The 22,536-nt window shown below is 44.6% G+C and overlaps 1 protein-coding gene across 3 annotated transcripts in view; it reads left to right on the forward strand.

Moving 5' to 3' along the window:
* CPAMD8 (C3 and PZP like alpha-2-macroglobulin domain containing 8) overlaps window positions 1-22,536 on the forward strand; it is a 185,474-nt gene that overhangs the window by 133,241 nt on the left and 29,697 nt on the right. For all 3 annotated transcript variants that reach the window (XM_088478478.1, XM_088478479.1, XM_088478477.1), the window contains exons 33-36: window positions 5,417-5,572; window positions 5,663-5,725; window positions 7,335-7,543; window positions 16,793-16,880. In XM_088478478.1, the coding sequence (XP_088334604.1) occupies window positions 5,417-5,572; window positions 5,663-5,725; window positions 7,335-7,543; window positions 16,793-16,880 (516 nt within the window). The remainder of the gene's footprint in view (window positions 1-5,416; window positions 5,573-5,662; window positions 5,726-7,334; window positions 7,544-16,792; window positions 16,881-22,536) is intronic.

A 22,536-nucleotide genomic window follows, 5' to 3' on the forward strand; every position in this document is an offset into this window, starting at 1 on the left:
TGTGGTTGGTTTTTGCTACCACAATCTTGCGAGCAGTTCTGGCTATAAAATAACCCAGTGACGTGGTCAATGACGCTGCTGTATTAATTATGCACACCCTTAAAACGCCCGTTTTGACATTTAAGCACGCCTGCGTTCGGATCTCCACTCCCCGTTTTCAAGCACCTTCCCCTGTTACCACCCACATACGCCTCATTCTGTCACTCAAAATAGCAGGCATTCGCTATTTAGCAAACAAACGATTTTCGGCCGCACTGACTGGTTCGCGCATGCGTATTACGATCCGTATGCATGCACAGTTGGGCAAACATCGCTCGGAGCGAACGAGCGGCCGCTTACGAGCGGCTCTGAATCAGGCCCTTAGCGCACACATATTACGCATATTTTCAGGATTAAGGTTTGTGGAGGCCCCAGAACTCACAGCGCCATGTTCCCAAAGATATCACTCAAGATAGCGCCGCCGAGGAGGAGGGACCCACCTGCCGAAGGGGGTTAAGTATACTTTGGGTGCACCCATTATTATTATGCCTATGCCCCCATGCAACAAATTTGAAGGGGCTCCTACTAATAAAATTGTCACAAAATGCTTTTCAACCTGGCCATTGATCCCCTAATTAGACACTTTGGTTGTGATATGGTAATTACAAAATAAAAGTGTCTGCTTTTGCAGTCAATATATTATTATACTTTAGTGTGCCCTGTGTTGCTGTTCCCTCCCTGTTGGATTCAATACACAACTATTTTCTCTGGTGTTCCATGAGGCTCTGGCGTTCCATGAGGATGTTATGGTGGGTTGGAGTAATTCCTTCCCCTTAAAATGGACCACAGCTTGCAACGCTAATTTAGTACTGTGTATATATATATATATATATATATATACATACCATCCATTCATCACAATTATGTTCAGCTAACCTCCCAAAATGTATTCAGCGAATGTTGACTCATTTTTCAGAAATAGAAGCATCTCTGCTGCCATTTGTGTAAAACTTTCCCCGTCTCCTCTACCTCATATGGATACTACCATTTGTACTTACCAAACGAGACCAACCATACTATAACTATGGCTAATAAACTCCCATGTACTGTATCTCCCTCTTCAAATTTCAGCAGCCCCCAGAACTTGGGGGTGTTAATCTCCCTAATTTGCAAGACTATTGCATTGGCTGCTATTTATCAGTACTGTTTGGTTTGGATAGGTGGTCCAGACAGTTTTGTTAACAGGGCTGTTGAACAAGAGTTTAGCCCACATAAAATTTTTAGTCTGTTTACTTCACATACATCCTTCCAGATTGCCACCTTGTCTTACAGACAACCCATTGATTTCCACACATGCTGACCACTAGGAGCAACTTAACCTCACCATTTCCCATTCTCTTTTTTTGCCAATTGTTTCCAACCCTGATTTCCAGGATGGTAGTACCTGTAGTATTATGCGTTCTTGGCATCTCCGGAGGTGACATTATGTTTATTAATTTCTAGATCATGATTACTCCTTGGTTCTTACCCTCTTTCAGCTTTGGGAAAAATACCCCCAATTAAACTTCCCTCTGTCAACCTACTGTATTTTCAAATTCATAGTTATGCCAATCGGCTGTTCTCTTGATTATCACCTTCTGATAGGACTTTCCGTGGATGGTGCTTTGCGCAACAGAATAATGGCACCCCACCAAACTTCCTTTATCAATGTGCATTTTAGACGTAGCTTGAATTTAAGAAGATTAAAAGGTGGTATGGCCACATAGCACAATTTGAGATTCCTGACCTGTTCAGGAATCTCAAATAGCACAATGGAATATTTTGTGCTATATAAGCAGGGGCGTAACTAGAAGTGTGAGGGCCCCATAGCAAAATTTTCCCGGGGCCCCCATAGGTCTAGCTGTGCCCCCGCCCCAGTCCACCCTCTAGCCCAGATCTTTTTAACTACTGAGCCCGGCGCACCGCTCCGTGTCTCCTCATTGAAGCTGGGAGGAGGCGTGACCTTGTCCCAAGGATGTCCTAGCTCAGCACAGCTACTCCTCCTCCCATCCGAGCTTTATCTCCTGCTCTATCCCTTATCTGTCTGTTTTCTCCCAGAGATGTATCAGAGGAGGGGGGCCCGCAGCACTGATGAGCCCCGGGAAAGCAACCTGCTTCCTAGTCACAGACTGAAGTCTGCCTGTGACTAAAAAGCAGTTTGCAGAAGGGATCATTAAGACTTCTCACCATGCAGTGCCACTGAGACAGGGGCAGATCTAGCCTTTTCTTTTAGGGGGAGCAGTTTACAAATTAATCCTGACTCCTCTTCTCACATACATACATACCAGAGCCGTAACTACGGATCTGAGTGCCCTGTGCCATCCCCGCCCCCTTTGCGCATGACATCATGATGTCGTTCATAAGGGGGTGGCGCCGCCGACAGTGAAGCTGCAGCAGCTGTAATTATGGAAGGGTGTCTGCCTGTAGCGTCCAACGGACGCTACAGGCTGCACTGCCGCAGCAATGCTGGCTGCAGAGTGCTGTTCCAGGCACCCTGCAGCCAGAAGGAGGGGCCATGGGGTGGAGATGTTGCACCCACAGAGCCCTGCACTCTGTGCGGCCGCACACCCTATTTACGGCCCTGATACATACATAGACACACAGACTAATATACACTGCCAAATCAAATAGAAATCAAAAGGAAACACAAAACAAACACAAGCAACTTTAAAACCGTTGACTGCACGGGTTCCGGTGCTGTCGGTTGATCAAATTCCTTATTTTGTTGAACTCGGTCTGGAGGCCCTCTCCCGCCATACTCTGTATTGTTATGTCAGCGACAGCACATATATATCCATCCAGGGCTCTCACTTCAAATCTCCCAACCAAACAGTTATATCCACCTTCCCGCTATCTTATGTCCCATGTGCTCTCTCCCCAGACCCTCCAACATGACCCCTTCCATCCGCTACAAAATGCTCTGCTCCTGGACTTCCTTCTTAATTGATGATTGCAGACACCTGTGGTGAAACACTTGTCTCATCTATTAACTAGTTTAACACAGGTGTCTGCAATCATTAATTAAGAAGGAAGTCCAGGAGCAGAGCATTTTGTACCGGATGGAAGTGATCATGTTGGAGGGAAGGTCTCCCCCATCCTTTAGCTTTATCTCCTGCTCTATCCCTTATCTGTCTGTTTTCTCCCAGCTCTTACCTCATTTACCCTCTTACTGTTATACTTCTCCTCTCCCCACTCCTCTAACACTCTCTCTCTGTTCTGGCTAATGCTCACTCCTCTCCTGTCAAATCCCTCCTCCCCTTACCCCACTTTTTTCCCTTTTCCTGCTGCTGTCCCTCTCTACCCTCAAACTGATTTCTAAATTCTCCTTCCTGTACTTCTAAATAAAGCGGCAAAGCTGCTTAGGCCAATCACAGCAGCTCCAGGACAGCAGCCAATCATTAGATCCTGCAGATGAGCCCCCGCCAATAAGATCAAGTTCAAAATGCAGACTCAATCTCATTGGACACTGTTAGTCTGCTAGCTTCTAATGATTGCAAAATAGTTTGTCCAGGTAGTAGTACACAGTTACTTGCTCTTTTGCAGTAGTTCCCATGGCACTCTGGGGTGTCTTGGTGCACTTGAAAGGGTGCCACAGGTTGATGGTGTACGCCCAAATCTCATTATTTATGGTCCATGTGATAGGGAAAACCAGAGCTGGTGGCAGGCAATCATAAAATATGCATGTAAACAGATCGCAACCCTGTCCACCACCACATAACTGAAGGCCGTATAATTGTACCTAAGAATGATATTGAAGCACAATTTAATAATTTTTGCAGAATTTCTCAAAAAGAAACTTTTGGCCTTGGGGTGATGTGAAAACAATGCTGATGCTCTAAGGCGCCATGATTCAAGAAAGTTTGGGAACCACTGTTCTATTCCCAACTCTGAATCAGGCCCTATATCCCCTATTAGTTTGACAAACGCACACATGCCTGCCCTGTCACCTACCTGCCAAGCTAAATAGCGGTATACATTGGAACGAAATCGGTGTGTAACAACGCCGGATCTAAGCCCGGCGGATGAAACCCCGACGCCGGAAGGCCGGCAGATGAAGATCCCGACTAGGGTAAGTAAGTACCCTAGCTTTCCCCTCTCCCACCTAACCCCCCCCCCCTAGTGCCTAACCCTAATCTCCCCCCAGGGGTGCCTAAACCTAACCCCCCTTCCCCGCACCCTAAACCTAACCCTCCCGGGGGGGTGCCTACCCTGACCTGCCCTCGGTGGTGCGTAACCCTAACCCCCCCTTCCCCTAGCCTAACCCTCCAGGGGGAGTGTCTGACCCCAAGTCCCCCAGGAGTCCCTAAACCTAACCCTTCCCCCCCCCGTGGCTAATTGCTCCCGACGCCCGTCTTGCCTGCGTTCGGTATGCCGGGCGTTGGGATTTCAGCATGGGGCTAATTATAGGCGTCAGCATTTAGATGCCTATCTTTAGTCCCATGCCGGGCTTTCACTGTCGGGATTTTGGCGGTCGGCATTTCCACCGCCTTCCTTACTACATCCCATTGGAACACTGCTTCCGAGTGGCATGGCTTGGATTGGCGTTGAATGTGGCGTTTTAACTTTACAGATCGAAATATGCTGATCTTTAGCTCCATTAAAGTGGATGTAAACACACCATTCTGTCACAAGCAAGATGTCAAAATCTATTCTGCTTTGTTATGCAGACCATTAGTACAGTTGTATACTCATTCACTAGCCTTCTCTAATAATCATTCAGCTTTTCATTGGATGTGAAGATGAATATCTGAAGATCACAGTAATCTGCTTTAAACGTCACTATCTATGTATAACAGATTATCAAATATGCACCCGTTCTTAAATCAGCCACAAATAAAACACATTTGGGAACTAAAATAATTGAACAGCTGTTGTTGAACAATTAGCAGAATTGGCTGGGCTGGGATGAGCAGGTAAGTCAGTCCTAGATTAGTTTCCTTCTAAAAATGCTTCAGCTATAATTCATAATATTTTCCAAACGGCTTGGTATGGGATGAGGGCACTCGGGATCCCAGTAGTCAGAATCCCTGCACCAGTATGCCGACAGATTTAGGAAGGATACGACTTCTGTTGTTAGGTGTCCCAACCCTACCTCTTCATCCCTGCACCCTAAACCTAACCTCCCCCCTAGTGCCTAACCCTAACCCACCCCCTAAGGCCCAACCCCAACCTTCCCCCTAGTACACAACCCTAACTCCACTACTTATCATCGGGATGCCGACGCTGGGATTTGAACTACCTCACTTTCCAAGTACTTCATTTAAAATGTTGAGTAAATCCTTAAACAAAGACATTTACCAAACATGATATATTGCACATACTATTTAATGATTGTATTCAGAATTGTGTGATAGAGTGTACTTATTGAATTATACAGATTATACCACTTTACTTCCAGGACACTTGTGTGGCGCTGCAGGCTCTTGCTGAATATGCCATCCTTTCCTATATCGGTGGCGTTAATCTCACCATATCTCTGGCATCCACCAACTTGGACTATCAGGAAACTTTTGAGCTCCATAGGCTAAACAAGAAGATCCTGCAGACAGCGGTGGTGAGCTCATGGAGAATGCTTGGCTGAAAGTGGTGGCACAGGATAATATTTTCCTGATTAGTAACATGTTACTGTGTGTTTTATGTGCAGATTCCCACCATCCCAACCGGTTTGTTTGTCAGTGCAAAAGGAGAAGGCTGCTGTTTAATGCAGGTAAAGTCATAAACTGAAACGTAGTACATATTAAAACTTCATTATCTCTCCTTAAATGAGAAATAAGTGCAACTTTAAATACAATAATACTTCAACTGTTTTAATAACATCTCACTTGCTAAATCCCCAAAATGACAGGGATGCACAATAAAGTACATCAAATTATTATGTAACATATTGGTACTTGTGGTTGGAAAATGGCCCCACATGCTTTGCCTTGTGGGCATGCTCATTTCCAACAGCACTGACATCTCCAGACAAACAAAGAGAACTTGGTTTACTTGGTTACAGTGCTAAATAGCTGTCCCTCCAGGCTTGGCCAAACATTAGTACATTTACTAAAAGGCGATTTTAAAAATCGATCAACATTGATGTTCTGTTTCAGGGGCTAAATCGAACATTTACCAACACTTACAAATCGATATAAAAAAATTGTCTGTTAGTAAATGTGTGCTTTACCCACTGTACATAACATCGATGTTGATCGATTTTTAATTGCTTAAAATCGATTAAAAACATCCTTTAGTAAATTTACCTCCTAGGATGTTTTCAGCCTACATTGCAGTTCTGAACTTCTGATAGTGGCCATTGGCTGTTACATGGAGTAAAAGTACTTTCAAACTAATATAAACACTTATACTAATGTAAACACAGTATAAGTGTGGCTGGCGCTGGCTATTATCCACTTAACGGACTATTTTTCTATAAAGATAGAAAATCTCCTCTGCAGCGCCGTTGCATGTGATGCAGCCTTGCCAGATGAAGCACTGCTAGCTGCGGTCGCATCACATGTGAGGACGCCAGTTAAATGAAAATAAAAGTTGTAAAAAAGAAAAATATTTTAGCGGATATATTTGTAAAGGTTACTGGGAAACATAACATTAGAGCAGACCTGGCCAACCTGTGGCTCTCCAGCTATCCTCTGTGTGCTACAAGTTGCATTACACATAACTCGTGAGCGCCGTGTGACTCGGTAGTGCAGAGTGCCTTTTCATGCATCTGTTTCCCTTAAAATGAGTATTCGCATAGGACGCACAAGCATCTTATGCTGATTAAAATATGGCATGCCTATATTCTGAGTGTGACTGCGGCTATATCTACTTGCGAAATGCTACGTTATAGTGTCAGCGGCTGTGACACTGTAATGTATAATTTTTCACGAAGATACAGCCGCAGTCACACACGGAATATAAGCACACGGAATATAAGCACACGGAATATAAGCATGCCACATAAGCTGTTTTTGCGTCCTATTCTTCACATCGCTTTGCAATAAGTTGCATTTTAAGGGGAAAAGTCACACGAAAGAATGCTCTATGCTACTGAGTTGCTCTTCAGCATGGCGCGACTAAAATGGCTATTTAATGCGCAAAGAGGTTAGATTTATGTGGACATATCTATACAAGTCACATTTGCTATTGGGGAATGCTAAAAAATGCTTGGACTTGTAGTTTCACAACAGCTGGAGAGCCACAGGTTGGCCAGGCTTGCATTACAGGACATAACATTGCTCTGGTGAAATATTTTATAATAATATTCATCTGCTGACAAATAGTTCTATGAACACAAATATTTTTAGTTATTCAGCCATTTTTAATATCCTTTCTAGATCGATGTTCATTACAATGTACCTGACCCAGTGGTCAAGCCAGCCTTCCAGCTTCTGGTCCATCTGAAAGAGCCAAAGCCAGGGAGGGATCGACGTCAAGCTGGACGTTCAGAGACACTTCTCAGAGAGAGAGCTCTCCCTGATGATGATGACCCAGGGTCCCACCAGGACCATGAGGAATATAAAGTGACCCTGGAAGCTTGCACCAGGTATGACTGTTTGTGGACCTATGAAGTTTTATATGTACGTGTAAAAACAGTTTGGAGGGACAAATATGAGACGTCTATGTTAGGGATGAGCGGTTCGGATTCTGTGGAATACTAACCGCTCCGTGTTTCCGCCTGACTCGGATCCCACTGCGAGGCCGAACGTCATCCTCCTGACGTCGGAATCTCACGAGAGTTTGCATCTACATAAGGCGCCGAGACCAGGACTCGGCGCCATTTCACTCCCACGCTCTGCACGCTGCGCACTGCTCTGCTGATAGCTGGCTGTGTACAGGGACTCACAAGTGGCTGTGCTGGCAAAGTGACTGTGTATAGGGGGCACACTGCACACTGATGTATGCTGCGCTATGCCCTGCTGATTAAAGTGTCGAGACTCACAAGGGGCTGTGTGTACAACAAAAAAAAATGTAAAAAAATATAAACAAAACTTTCAAGAAAGTTAAAAGTTTAAACGGAAAAAAAATATATATATTTTTTGGTGCTGTATCCCACTGTGTTTACAGGCACCGTGACTCCTTGGGCCTTAGCCGTCTGTGTAGTATAAAAGCATTGTGACTTCTTGGGCAGTAGCCCTCTGTGTATAAAAGCACTGTGACTCCCTGTGCCTTAGTTCTCTGTGTATAAAAGCTCAGTGACTCCTTGGGCAATAGCCCTCTGTGTATAAAAGCACCGTGACTCCATGGGCCTTAGCCCTCTGTGTATAAAGGCGCCGTGACTTCTTGGGACTTAGCCCTCTGTGTATACAAGCACCATGACTCTTTGGTCAGTAGCCCTCTGTGTATAAATTAAAAGCACCGTGACTCCTTGGACAGTAGACCTCTGTGTATAAAAGCACTGTGACTCCCTGTGCCTTAGCTCTCTGTGTATAAAAGCACAGTGACTCCTTGGGCAATAGCCCTCTGTGTATAAAAGCACCGTGACTCCATGGGCCTTAGCCCTCTGTGTATAAAGGCACCGTGACTTCTTTGGCCTTAGCCCTCTGTGTATACAAGCACCGTGACTCTTTGGTCAGTAGCCCTCTGTGTATAAATTAAAAGCACCGTGACTCCTTGGGCAGTAGCCATTTGTGTGTACAAACACTGTGACTCAATTGAGCAATAGCCGTCTGTGTGTATTAGCACCGTGACTCCTTGGGCAATAGCCCTCTGTGTGTTTAAGCACTGTGACTCCTTGGGCAATAGCCGTCTGTGTGTATTAGCACCGTGACTCCTTGGGCAATAGCCCTCTGTGTGTATAAGCACCGTGACTCTTTGGGCAATAGCCATCTGTGTGTGTAAGCACCGAGACTCCTTGGGCAATAGCCCTCTGTGTGTATTAAGCACTGTGACTCTTTGGGCAGTAGCCATATGTGTGTATAAGTACCGTGCCTCCTTAGGCCTTATCCGTCTGTGTGTATACAAGCACCATGACTCCTTGGGCAGTAGCCCTCTGTGTATAAAAGCACCGTGACTCCCTGTGCCTTAGCCCTCTGTGTATAAAAGCACCGTGACTCCTTGGGCAGTAGCCCTCTGTGTATAAAAGCACCGTGACTCCTTGGGCCTTAGCCCTCTGTGTATAAAGGCACGGTGACTTCTTGGGCCTTAGCCCTCTGTGTATACAAGCACCGTGACTCCCTGTGCCTTAGCTCTCTGTGTATAAAAGCACAGTGACTGCTTGGGCAGTAGCCATCTGTGTATAAATTAAAAGCACCGTGACTCCTTGGGCAGTAGCCATTTGTGTGTATAAACACTGTGAGCAATAGCCCTCTGTGTGTATTAGCACCATGACTCCAAGGACAGTTACATCTTGCACTACCTTTCATTTCTGCCACTGCTGTGTGGCAATGTTTCATAGATGTGCTTTAAACTGCGGTGTCTGTGCCGCTGCTCTGTTGATTAGTAACCAGCCACCTCACTGCAGCCTTTGGCCAATAATGGTGAAAACAATACGTGAGCTGTGATGTGGTCTAAATTGACTGTAAATGACTGGAAATTAATGTTATTGAGGTTAATACTCGAGGAACAAAAAAAGCCCCAAATTATGTGATTTTAGCTTTTTTTTTGACAATTTTTGTAAAAAAAAATCCAAATCCAAAGCCAGACAACGAATCGGAGCCAAATCCAAATCCAGCAAAAATGGTCCGGCGCACATCCCTAGTCTATGTATCAAGCAGTGAAAAGTGTGGAGAAGTGGACCAGTGGAGAAGTTGCCCATAGGAACCAATCATCTTTGAAGTAGCATTGATCAAGTACAGCCTATAAAATTATAGGTAGGAGCTGATTGGTTGCTATGGGCAACTTCTACACTGGTCCACTTCTCCATACTTTCACTGCTTGATACAGTACATAGACCCCCTAAACTGTAAAAGATGCAAACATGGGAGTGTAACACTTCAATTTGACCTTTGTTTCAGAAGGACTTATTTTCTTTATTTCTCTCCTTTTTAGTTCTGCTTGTTTTCTGTACTTTAGACATTACTTTTGTTTATCATATTATTTGTTCTTTGCTGAAGCAAGAATGTAGAGTATCCTGCCAAATTACAATTTCTCAGAAAAACGTTTAATATACAATAAACAGCCAGCCCTCATTCATCTGCAGTTTAAATGTTATTTTACCATCATCATAACCACTGCAATGTATTCTTATAAGCTTGTTAGGGGGCCTCATTCACAAAGATCAAAATGACCCAGGTGCAGTGTCACCTTCCGCATTTACAGTGGGGACAGTATTGTGATGGGACAAATCGGTAGCACTGAGGGAATTCCATGCTAAGTACAGAGCAGTGGAAAAACGAGATTATTGGCACATCTTTTACTTTTCCTTGCTGTATAGATGGGCGCAGCCTTTGTCACTCTGGCTGAGATCACTTCTCGCCACTTTGTGACTTTCCATCGTACTTTGCCAGAAATGCACATTTTATTTAAAATCAAACATTAACATGTACAAGAGCATGCTTACACACTTGCAAAACACTTAAAATTATTTATCAAAATAAAAATATAGAATAGGCTGAGTAATAACATCCCAAGTAAGAAGCTTGGGACATTAAGATCTGTATACTAATATTACACTATGAGTCAGTGTAGTTTTTATGTGGTGAGATTGCCACCACCAGGGTCACTTTTCAGGAATTCTTTGGGAAAAGAAATTAATAGTAGTGTACGGGCGTAACGGGGTGGAAATATTTGTGTGGGGGAAGATGAGAGGAGTCAGTGGAGACTTTTTTATCTAAATACCCATCAGTCCTCTAAATTCTTCCTGCTACTACATACCAGGGTTTCCAGCTAATTTCTTAATTACTTTAGTGAATTGTCTGGTATGCTTGTAGTGTGCTTCATGCTGGACAGCAACTCATGCATTTCAGTTAGGGATGAGCGGGTTCGGATTTCTGAAATCCGAACCGCCCCGAGCCCCCCCGATCCGAGCCGGATCCGGGTCAGGTTCGAGTTTTCCCACCTGACGGATCTGAAATCGAGGCAAAACGTCATCATCCCGCTGTCAGATTCTCGCGGGTTTTGGATTCAACAAAAGGTGTCGAAGCCGGATGGTTGGCTGAGACCTAAATTGTAAAATTAAAATCTGCACAACGCCATTTTATGTTGCCCCTGACGACGCCATCTTGCATCGTCAGCATGAAACCATTGTGTGCGATGCTAATATTCTATTAGCATCGTGCGACTGCATTGCTACCGCATATTGTTAAAAGTCCTACCATACCCCATACGCACATTAAATAATACATATAATATACAAGATGCACTTCACAGTTGCATTGTTTATTAAAACACTCTGCACATAAAACGCACCGCGCATATTAGCGACTACACGCAATGTCCTTACACTTACACATGCCAAAAGTTATAAAAAGGTTCCCTAAGCATTAAGGTTGATATTAGAGGTTTTATACGTTATCAATCCCCATGGAGAGTCCAAGTGTGGCGACGGTTGCGATGCCTGACCTTCCCAACACTGGACGGGAAGAGGTGGCTCCTTCCACCATTTGCACGCCCTGTGCAAGTGCTGGAAGGAGCACCCACAGCCCACTTGCTGATATTAAAATTGAAGATGTCACTGCTGAAGTACAACAGGATGAAGATATTGGTGTAACTGGTGCTGAGGAGGAAGTTGACGAAGAGGATTCTGATGGTGAGGTGGTTTGTTTAAATCAGGCACCAGTGGGAGACAGTTGTCCGTGGGATGAAAAAGCCCTTCACGGTCATGGCTGGGCAGAAGACCAAACATTCCACCTCTTTGGTCTGGAAATATTTCTATCCAAATCCGGACAACAAATGTCTTCCCATATGTACCATATGTAAAGGTGGAATAAGTAGGGGTAGGGATGTTAACCACCTAGGAACATCTTCCCTTATACATCACCTGCAGCGCATTCATAAAGAGCTACTGTCAAGTTCAGAAACTGTGGCTAAGACCGTAAGTAGTCCAGGGACACCTAAATCCCTTTTTCCTGTTGTATTCAAGCGCCTGCAAACCACACCGTCAACTCCCTCCTCATCAATTTCCTCCTCAGTCAGGATCGGAAGTAGTCCTGCAGGCCATGTCACTGGCATGACTGACTCTCCTGTCCGGGATTCCTCGGGAGGATCCTGCATTGCTATGCCAACTGCTGCTGCTGCTGTTGTTGCTGCTGGGAGTCGTTCATCATCCCAGAGAGGAAGTAGGAACACCATTACTTCTTTTACTAAGCAATTGACCCTCCAACAGTCCTTAGCGAGGAGGATGAAGTGCGACAGCAGTCATCCTGAAGCACAGCGGATAACTGTGGCCTTGACAGCTATGTTGGTGTTAGACGTGCGTCTGGTATCCGGCCTTAGAGCAGTGGGATTTAGACAATTAATGGAGGTAGAGTGTCCCCGGTACCAAATCCCATCTAGATTCCACTTCACTAGGCAGGTGATACCGATAATGTACAGAGACGTCACAAAAAGTGTCCTCAGTGTCCTAAAAAATGCGGTTGTACCCAATGTCAACTTAACCATGGACAAGTGGAACAGGGCAGACTAAGGACTATATAAATGTGACAGCCCACTGGGTAGATGTATCACCTTATGCAGCAACAACAGCAGCGTCACCAGTAGCAGCATGTCAGAAACGCCAGCTCGTTCCAAGGCAGGCTACACTGTGTATCATCGGTTTCAGTAAGAGACACACCGCCGACTACCTCTTAGAGAAACTGAGGGAAATCATCGCCTAATGGCTTACCCCACTTAGTCTCTCCTGGGGATTTGTGATATCTGACAACGCCACCAATATTGTGTGGGCATTACATCTGAGCAAATTCCAGAACGTCCCATGTTTTGCTCACACAATAAATTTGGTGGTGCAGAATTTTCTGAAAACCGACAGGGCCGTGCAGGAGACGCTTTGGGTGGCCGAAAAATTTCTGACCACTTTTGCCATTCAGCGACTGTGTGCCAAAGACTGGAGAGCCAGCAAACGCTCTTGAACCTGCCCTGCCATCACCTGAAGCAAGAGGTTGTGACACGGTGGAACTCAACCCTCTATATGCTTCAGAGGATGGAGGAGCAACAAAAGGCCATTCAAGCCTATACATCCAACTATGACATAGGCAAAGGAGGGGGTATGCACCTGACTCAAGCGCAGTGGAGAATGATTTCCGTGTTGTGCAAGGTTCTCCAGCCCTTCGAACTTGCCACACGTGAAGTCAGTTAGACACTTACAGCTCAGGTCATTCCCCTCATCAGGCTTTTGCAGAAGCAGCTGGAGAGAGTGATGGAGGAGCTAAGATGGAGGGATTCCGCTCGGTATGTGGGACTTGTGGAAGAAGCCCTTCATTCGCTTTGCCAGGATTCAAGGGTGGTCTATCTGTTGAAATCAGACCACTACATTTTAGCCACAGTGCTTGATCCTAGGTTTAAAGCCTACACAAGCCTGCAGAGGTGCAAAGACCTTACACGTAAACAGATCTTTCTTCATTTTCTCCCGCAACTGGGGCTACCAGGAAACAACTTAGGTATCCTAAGCAACCCGCTGGCGGTGATGCAGGGCAGACAGGACTAAGTTTGGACATCTGGTCCGGACTGAAGGACCTGGCAACAATTTCTGACATGTCTACTGTCACTGCATATGATACTGTCACCATTGACAGAATGGTGGAGGATTACATCGGTGACAGCATCCAAGTAGGCATGTCAGACAGTCCGTACCTGTACTGGCAGGAAAAAAAGGCAATTTGGAGGCCCCTGTACAAACTGGCTCTATTTTACCTAAGTTTCCCCCCCTCCAGTGTGTACTCCGAAAGAGTGTTTAGTGCAGCCGGGAACCTTGTCATTGAAAGGCGTAGGAGGTTGCTTCCACAAATTGTGGAGAAGATGATGTTCATCAAAATGAATTATCAACTCTTCCAGGGAGACCAGCCTCCAGAAAGTACAGAGGGACCTGTGGTGGTGGATTCCAGCGGGGACGAATTAATACTCTGTGAGGATGAGGATGTACACAACACTGAAGAGGGTGAGGAATCGGTGGATGAGGAGGATGAGGACGACATCTTGCCTCCGGTTTGTCCCAGTTTGTGCAGGGACAGATTAATTGCCAGCTTGTTTTGTGGGGGCCCAAACGAATCAATAATTTCAGCCACACTCATGTGGCAGACCCTGGTGCTGAAATGATTGGTTTGTTAAAGTGTGCATGTCCTGTTTATACAACATATTGACAATGTTATGTCACTGTTGTGGCTCCTTTTCCTTGTTGCTTTATTTAGGCCATTCCCCATTACCAATTCAGGTGTTCTTGAACCCCATGTGATAGAGGGTTTCAGATTGTAATGCATACTGTTTTGTTATTGGTTGGATTCATAGCACAGTGTTACAGTAACAGTGGCGTAAATTCATCCCAGACGCCCGGAGGCAAGTTATAATTTGGTGCCCCCCCCGTCATGGCCGCTGACACTGTAATGCAGCAATTTGCATGCAGACATGCTATAGATAGACGAAGGCAGCAGCTGATGGCCTGACATGGAGCTCTCCACTAGTGTATGGTTGCTTCTCAGGTGCCGGGAACAGGCGCCAAGTATTGGGCGGCCGTGACAGTACACTCCGGGTAATAGTTACAGCCCTAAGTGGGGTGAATATGTTGTGGACAATGGAAGAGTTGCCCCTTCAGAGCTGGAGCCCGGCGGCAGGCGCCTCCATTGTCTCCCATAGTTCTGCCCCTGTACAGTAATTTCTCTTGTTTAAAGTCGGGTACACACTAGATATGTCGTCCGATCCCACAGATCAGGCCGATATATCAGGCACTTTGTCTAGTGTGTACCCACTATGCGCGCTTCCATGGATCGTTCATCAGGGTTGTTCCATCGGCCTGCATGCAAGGCCGATGGAGCAACCCAGCTGCCGATGCCAGCATGATCAATAGTGCCGGTGAACGATATATATCGGGATGTCGTTCACCAGATCGTGCAGTGTGTACCTACTGCCCAATATATCGTTCATCGCTAAATGTGTACCCAGCCTAACTCTTTTGCTCATCCCATCACCATTGTATTACTATGACATATAATGTTGGTGTTAGATTTATAACCTTGTTTGTTACCACAGATCAGGCCGATATATCAGGCACATTGTCTAGTGTGTGCCCACTATGCGCGCTTCCATGGGTCGTTCATCAGGGTTGTTCCATCGGCCTGCATGCAAGGCCGATGGAGCAACCCAGCTGCCGATGCCAGCATGATCAATGGTGCCGGTGAACGATATATATCGGGAGGTCGTTCACCAGATTGTGCAGTGTGTACCTACTGCCCAATATATCGTTCATCGCTAAGTGTGTACCCAGCCTAACTCTTTTGCTCATCCCATCACCATTATATTACTATGACATATAATGTTGGTGTTAGATTTATAACCTTGTTTGTTACCTGATTTCATTATAGTTCTGTTCCTGTATGGCATGATGCTTTTCTCAAAAAACTATTTGGATAAAGAAGCAATGTTATTGAAGGATCTAAAGTGAGTCTAGTACTTGCAGGTTTAGGATAGTTGAGAGCGGAGAGCAGACATGTACCTTGATATATGCGCTGTACAGAAAGACCAAACAGTGCTGCACATTCAGCTCACTTCACAAATGGGAGCTTTAGCTGTGAAAATGGAAGGTTTGGGAAAATTATTTATCATTGTGTAGTTTAATTCCCACATTATGAAACCTCCATCTGTCTAATACCCAAAACTCAGTTATTTAAATAGGATCTGGTCCTAAGCAAAAAAAATAAAAGTTCTACCAAACGGAATACATACCAGATGTCGGCATTCTGACCGCCGGAATCCCAACGGTCGGGATATTGACCGCATACACTACCAAACTTCTTGTTCCTCATATAATATTAGGTCAGTATGTCATAGTTAGTTTTCAAACTTGGGGCTGTATTCAATTAGACGCGAAAAGCCGAGATCAGCGAAAAAGTATCGCCAATTGCGTCTTTTGCGCGGCGGAAACTTCTCTCTGTATTCAATTCCACCCGCTTTTTGTGTACGCGGAAAGTCAATGTAATGTAATAGGCGAAAAAGATTTGCCTCTGAATAGCAGGAGAAAAGAAGTGCATCATTTTTATTTTGGGGTGGAAAGGTGGGGAAACCACTCAGAATCCTTGGGACAGCCCCCCAAAGGATAACTGCGTCCAAAAAAATCATGAAAAAAACTTAAGAACCCCAAAAAAGTACTTTCATTCTGGGGGTGAAAAAGCACAAAGTGGGGGGACAACTTCAAAAACTAGCGAAATAAGGTTCTGGGGGTGCTCTAAGAAGGGGCCAAGTATTTTGGGGATTGCAGGTACTTTTATGATGGAGGAATTTCACTTTTATTAAAACTTCACGTTAGAGACATATTGATCCAATATACTATACTATATTGATCCAATGTTACTGCATCTTTTTTGGGGATTCAGGCTGATTTCCCCGATTCTGACAGCACTTTTTGCCTGTTCTGACTTTGCGTCTTTTGGAATTGAATACGGCAAATAGTGGGGACGCGCACGATAAGTTTCCGCAGCCAAAAGACGCGATGTAGGCGAAAAGTTCGGCAGGGGGAACTGTATCGCGGGCGCAAAACTAATTGAATACCGCCCTTAATAATTAAAACAGTCCTATGGATTTCAACTGATTTGTTAAAATTTTTTTATTTGTGGCCTTGCATAATAAACCACTAGTGTGAAGTTTCGAGAAGGATAAAAGTGACTTCTACCAGGGGCATTATTGATATCTATGCTATTACTCTTTGTTCCAGATGGCTTCATTCTGGTGCATCTAACATGGCTGTGTTGGAGCTGTCTCTGCTCTCAGGGTTCCGAGCAGACATCGAGAGCTTGGAACAGGTAATGCTATTAATTTGGGTAAAAATCTTTACATTTCCTATACCTGCTTACTGGTAACTTGTACTTCATGTAATTGTACCTCACTATGGGCTCTATTTACTACAATCCGCATTGGTAATGCAGATTGTAGTGTGACATTACCGAGTGAATTCGCATTGCGAATTCAGGCAATATCACAGGGATTTAATACAAATCCCTTGCAGGGACAGAGCTTGCGATAAAGCTCTGTCCCTGCTAATCCCCTTCGGAGCCTTATCATGGTATTTTCGCAAAAAATACCGTGATTAAGTGCCCACGCATGCGCCGACCGGTCGCCGCTGCTACCCCCCTCCGGCGCTAAGCCCCGCCCCCGGTGCTAAGCCCCGCCCCCGTGATCGCGGACCCCCCGCGACCCTCCCTCCCTTACTTACACTTACCTGCATGCTCCGGGCCTCCGGTGATGTTCTCCATTCCTCCGGTCAGGTGATCTCCCATACTGTACTGGGGCCCGATCACCTGATGACTGGGCAGCAGTGCACTGTGGGAGACCAGCTGACCAGAGGGGAGACATCACCAGAGGCCCGATCACCGGTCCCTGGAGTCAGATAAGTAATTTTTTTTTTTTATATATTTTTTTTTTTTTTTTACAGTAATCAGCTTGCGGTCTGTTTAGACCACACAGCTGATTGCAGGGACCGACTCCCGGCTCTGCTCTCCCCGTTAGAGCAGAGCAGGAGTCCGGTAACCGGGGGAGGCCCTGGATAACGCCACCTCCAGGTGGCGTTATTATCACAGGGCTTCCCCCGATATTTTTTTCACATTTATTTTTAGTAACTATGGTCAGATCACATTTCCCATTACAATTATGGGAAATGCGATCTGCTTTACTAAAAATAAGTGATACGTAGGGGTTGGAGTAGAATTTTACGAATTCTACTCCAATTGCTCTGTAATAACTATAGGTGTTACTAAAATAATGTGAAAAGGGTGTGAAAACACCCTTTTTCACATTATTTTAGTAAAAATAATGTTGATAAATAGAGCCCAATAAGTAATTTTTTTTTCACAGCAGAAAGAGTTATTTTAGCGACATAACAGCACCAATACGTATTTGCAGTATTGTATAGTTTACAGGCAGCGGTATCAGAATAAATAATACATCTAATTGCTAGAAATGTTTTCAAATTCTGGTATTTGGAGAATTCATTGGAACATATCCAAAGTGAGAAAGATTATTCTTTACAGGAGGTGGACTATTTAGTCCGAAAGTCTCCGGCTCCCCTGATGGGCAAAAGGCATTTAATGTGCATTTTAGAAGGACTAGGGTGACTGATCCGCTGTGGTGGGAGCTGTTTTTACAACTTCCTAGAGGTCTACAAGACTTTTCACATCTGTATTTAATTGAGTCTGAATCAACTGACCTTGGAATTCTCCTGTTTGTGACTAGCTTTAAAGCTGTAATTTGTTTAATTTGGATGTAATATGTAATTGCTTGGTTTAATCCCAGGAAGCTGGTAATAGACTTGACTCAGTGATTAAAGGGCTTTAAATTCAAGTGGATCCATTAAGAAACGGCATCTTGTAGCGTTCTCAAATTTAACTGTAAGTTTTCTATACAATGAAAGAACATGTTGGGCAGTGTAATTATGATTGCTGTACAACTGATGGGCTTATGTACTTTGCCTTTAGGGTGCAAAAGTTGCACTACACAAAGGAAAACAACCAGACGTGAGACAGAAAAATTCTCATTTCTGATTGGTTGCTGTAGTTCAGTGCAAATTGTGCACCTAAATGCAATGTTGGCATATAACTTACATAAGCCCTAATATATCTGCTCTAGACAAAAATCTTTATCTCTTCATTTGACCATTCCACTGTCTCACATACCTTGCACAGGCTATAGCTAACATACAATTTTTAGAATGTCTCTTTTTTTTTCCCTTTTCATCATAATGGGATATATTTACTAAAGTGAAAGTTTTTAGAAGTGGAGATGTTGCCCATAGCAACCAATCAGATTCTAGCTATTATCTTTTAGAAGGTGCTAGTTAAATGTTAAGTATAATCTGATTGGTTGCTATGGGCAACATCTCCACTTCTAAAAACTCTCACTTTAGTAAATATACCCACTTTACTCTCCTCAATCTAAATGAGCCTTTAGTAATGCTTAGTTGCTATTGAGAAAATTGGGATCTGGCTTCAAGGGTGCTTTGTTTATTCCTTTGCTTATGCTTGTATTCACTATGGCTAGGATGGTCATCCTAAAGTTCTGGATGGTTACTATACCACCTTTTCTTGGCACATTAAAATCTAGCTTTCTTCTTTGGGGGATTTGGGGGAATTGACTCAGGCATCCTGGCGTCTAGTGTCTCGGCTAACTCGATTGCAGCCAGAAGAGCCCTTTGGCTAAAGACCTGGAAGGCGGATGCAGGGTCTAAGAAGGCTGTGGAATCTTTGCCTTTTGCAGGGAAGGTACTGTTTTGACCAGGGTTGGATGACATAATGACTTCTTTGGCAACACCGAAGTCTGCTGAATTGCCATCTACGTCTACCTCTAAGAGGCAGTCGTCATCTTGGTCCTTTCGTCCACAGGGTAGGACAAAGAAACAGTCCTCGGCCAGACAGAGTCAGTTTCAGAGGAAACCACAGCCCAAGAAATCTTGGTCAACTAAACGCCCGGCTTCCAAGCCAGAGGGTACGCCTACTGTCTGATGTGGCGGGCCTCCCCCTGGAGTATGTCAGGGTTGGAGGCTGACTTTTACAGTTCTCCCAGGCCTTGCAGCAAACAACTACAGATGCCTGGGTGCAAGAACTGGTCTCTCAGGATTATGCCATCAAATTCCTAAAGCATCCCCCTCAGAGGTTGGTTGCTACAAACCTTCGTGCAGACCTGGTCAGAGCTTCGGCCTACTGAAATCTATTGGAGTTCCTGTGACGCAACAGGGAAGGGGTTATTATTCAAATTTATTTTTGATTCAAAAACCAAATGGGTCACACCGCCCTATCCTGAATCTACGGTCAATTATGCTGGCGATGGAGCCTGGAGACTTCATGGTCTCACTGGACATACAGGATGCATATCTGCATGTCCTTATTGCAAGATCCTACCAGGCCTTTCTCAGGTTTGTGGTAGACCAGAAATATTACCAATTTCAGGCTCTACCCTTCGGTCTGGCCACAGCCCCTCGGGTATTTACCAAGATAATGGCAGTCATGATGGCTCGTCTCAGAAAACAGTCAGCATACTGCCATATCTAGATGACCTCCTGATATTAGCACAATCTCAGGAGATGTTACAATGTCATCTACAGATGACCATTGTCTGCCTACATGAGCACGACTGGGTAATCAATTGGAAAAAGTATTTGCTTTCTCCAACTCAGCAGATGGTGCATTTGGAGGCACTGCTGGACTCTCTGGGACAGAGAATTCTTCTACCAGAGGACAAGATTGTAGCACTGCAGTCTTGTGTGCACAATCTACTTTGCAAGCAAAGAGTGTCAGTTCAGTTGGCTATGCAGATACTGGGCTCCATGGTAGGCACATCCGACATGGTGGCTTATTCCCAGTTCCACTCCAGGTCCCTACAGCTGTGGATCTTGGCCCAGTGGGATGGTCAGTATCATCGGATAAAGCATCAGATGATTCGCATCTCACCAGAGGTTTGGCTCTCCCTTGCTTGGTGGCTGGAGGCGACTCATTTAGACAAGGGACGTCTGTTATCACCACGGATGCAAGTCTGCAAGGATGGAGAGCAGTGACGGGTCATCACACCTTTCAGGGAAGGTGGACGGACCAGTAAAGTCACCTACCAATAAATATATTGGAGCTTTGAGCAATGCACAAAGCACTCAATCTGGCGCAGGACCTTCTTCAGGGTTGGCCTGTCCAGGTTCAGTCTGATAATGTGACAGCAGTGGCCTACATAAATCATCAAAAAGTATACACGATATAACAAAATGTTGTAATCAATTATATATATATCATTAGCTACAAAGAAGAAGAAAGATACAAAAGAGAAGAAAAGAAAAGAGGAAGAAGTGGTGGGGGTGGTGTAGGAGGCCTCGCTGGTACAACACTGCAAACCCGATTGTATTATCATATATGATCTTCTATGATTAATATATCCTTCGGATGTCTATTTTGTTTCAGATTGTTTTCCCTTTTTTTTATCTGAAGGCTTATGTTATGTATGTCTTATATACTTTAATTAAAAATAAACTTTTGAAAAAAAAAAGGCACACAAAGTCTGGCAGCCATGAGGGAAGTGGCAAAGATTCTGCTGTGGGCAGAGGGCCATCTTCCAGCAATCTCGGAAATATTCATCCCAGGTGTTCCCAGGACATACATGCCGGAGAATGGGCTCTTCATCCGGAGGTGTTTCAACTCCTGGTGTACAGGTGGGGATTACCGGACGTAGATCTCATGGCATCACGTTACAACCACAAGGTCCCAACGGGCCCAGAATAAGAGACCCCTCAGCTGCCTTCGTGGATGCTCTGGCGGTGAGGTGGAACTTCAGGTTGGCATACCTGTTTCCTCCAATCTCCCTCCTCTCAAGAGTCATCAGAAAGTTCAAGCAGGAGGGAGACAGGATGATACTAATAGCCCCAGCCTGGCCCAGGAGGACATGGTTCTTCGATCTTACATGTCTATCTGTAGACAGTCCACTTCCTCTGACTCTAAGACAGGATTTGCTAATGCAGGATCTTTGTCTTTTCCAGAATTTACCTCGGCTGGCTTTGACGGCATGGCTCTTGAGTCGTCCGTCTTAAAGGCCAGGAGTTTTTCTGCTTCTGTGATTCAGACAATGCTGAGAGCAAGGAAGCCTGGTTTTGCTTGCATCTATCACATCATTTGGCGTTAATTTTTTCTTTGGTGTTCCCACAGAAAATATGACCCTAAAGTTTTCAAGGTATCGAGAATACTGGGTTTTCTTCAGGCTGGATTAGACTTAGGTCTTCGCCTGGCTACCTTGAGATCCAAGCAGGGCTGCCATCAGATATTGTGGGGCCCAGGACTGACAAAATAGGCAGGGCCCCTGGGCTCCCCCTCCCGCTACTGCTAGGTCTAATTAATTATGACTTGCCTTATCGCCTTGTGCTTCTTCCTTCTGGCTTCTTCTCCTCCAGGGCTGGCTGGTGCTGCTCCTCACATGCCGCGGCTCATCTGACATCTCCCATCCAGTGGCGTGATGTCGTGCACCCCAACGCCAAAGGAAAAGAAAATTAATTAAACAAGTGCAGGGGCAAATACAGGATTTTCTGAGGGAGAGGGAGGGGGTTTCTAATAAAATAATTAAAATAAAATATATATATATATATATATATATACTGTGTGTATATATATATATATATATATATATATTGTTAAACACACACATACACATATAATATATGCAGCATAACACACATGTACATGTATATATAACACATATACATATATCCACGCTAACATATGTACATACACATACATCCACACAAACATACATACACATATGTACACTCGAACACATACATATATATACATACGCATATATACACACTAACACAGACATATACAGTACATACCCATATATACACACTAACACATAGACATATACAGTACATACCCATATATACACACTAGCACAGACATATACAGTACATACACACTAACACAGACATATACAGTACAT

The sequence above is a fragment of the Taudactylus pleione genome, unplaced genomic scaffold (genome assembly GCF_031769625.1).
Source record: "Taudactylus pleione unplaced genomic scaffold, aTauple2 ptg000214l, whole genome shotgun sequence".
In the NCBI taxonomy this organism is placed as follows: Eukaryota; Metazoa; Chordata; class Amphibia; order Anura; family Myobatrachidae; genus Taudactylus; species Taudactylus pleione.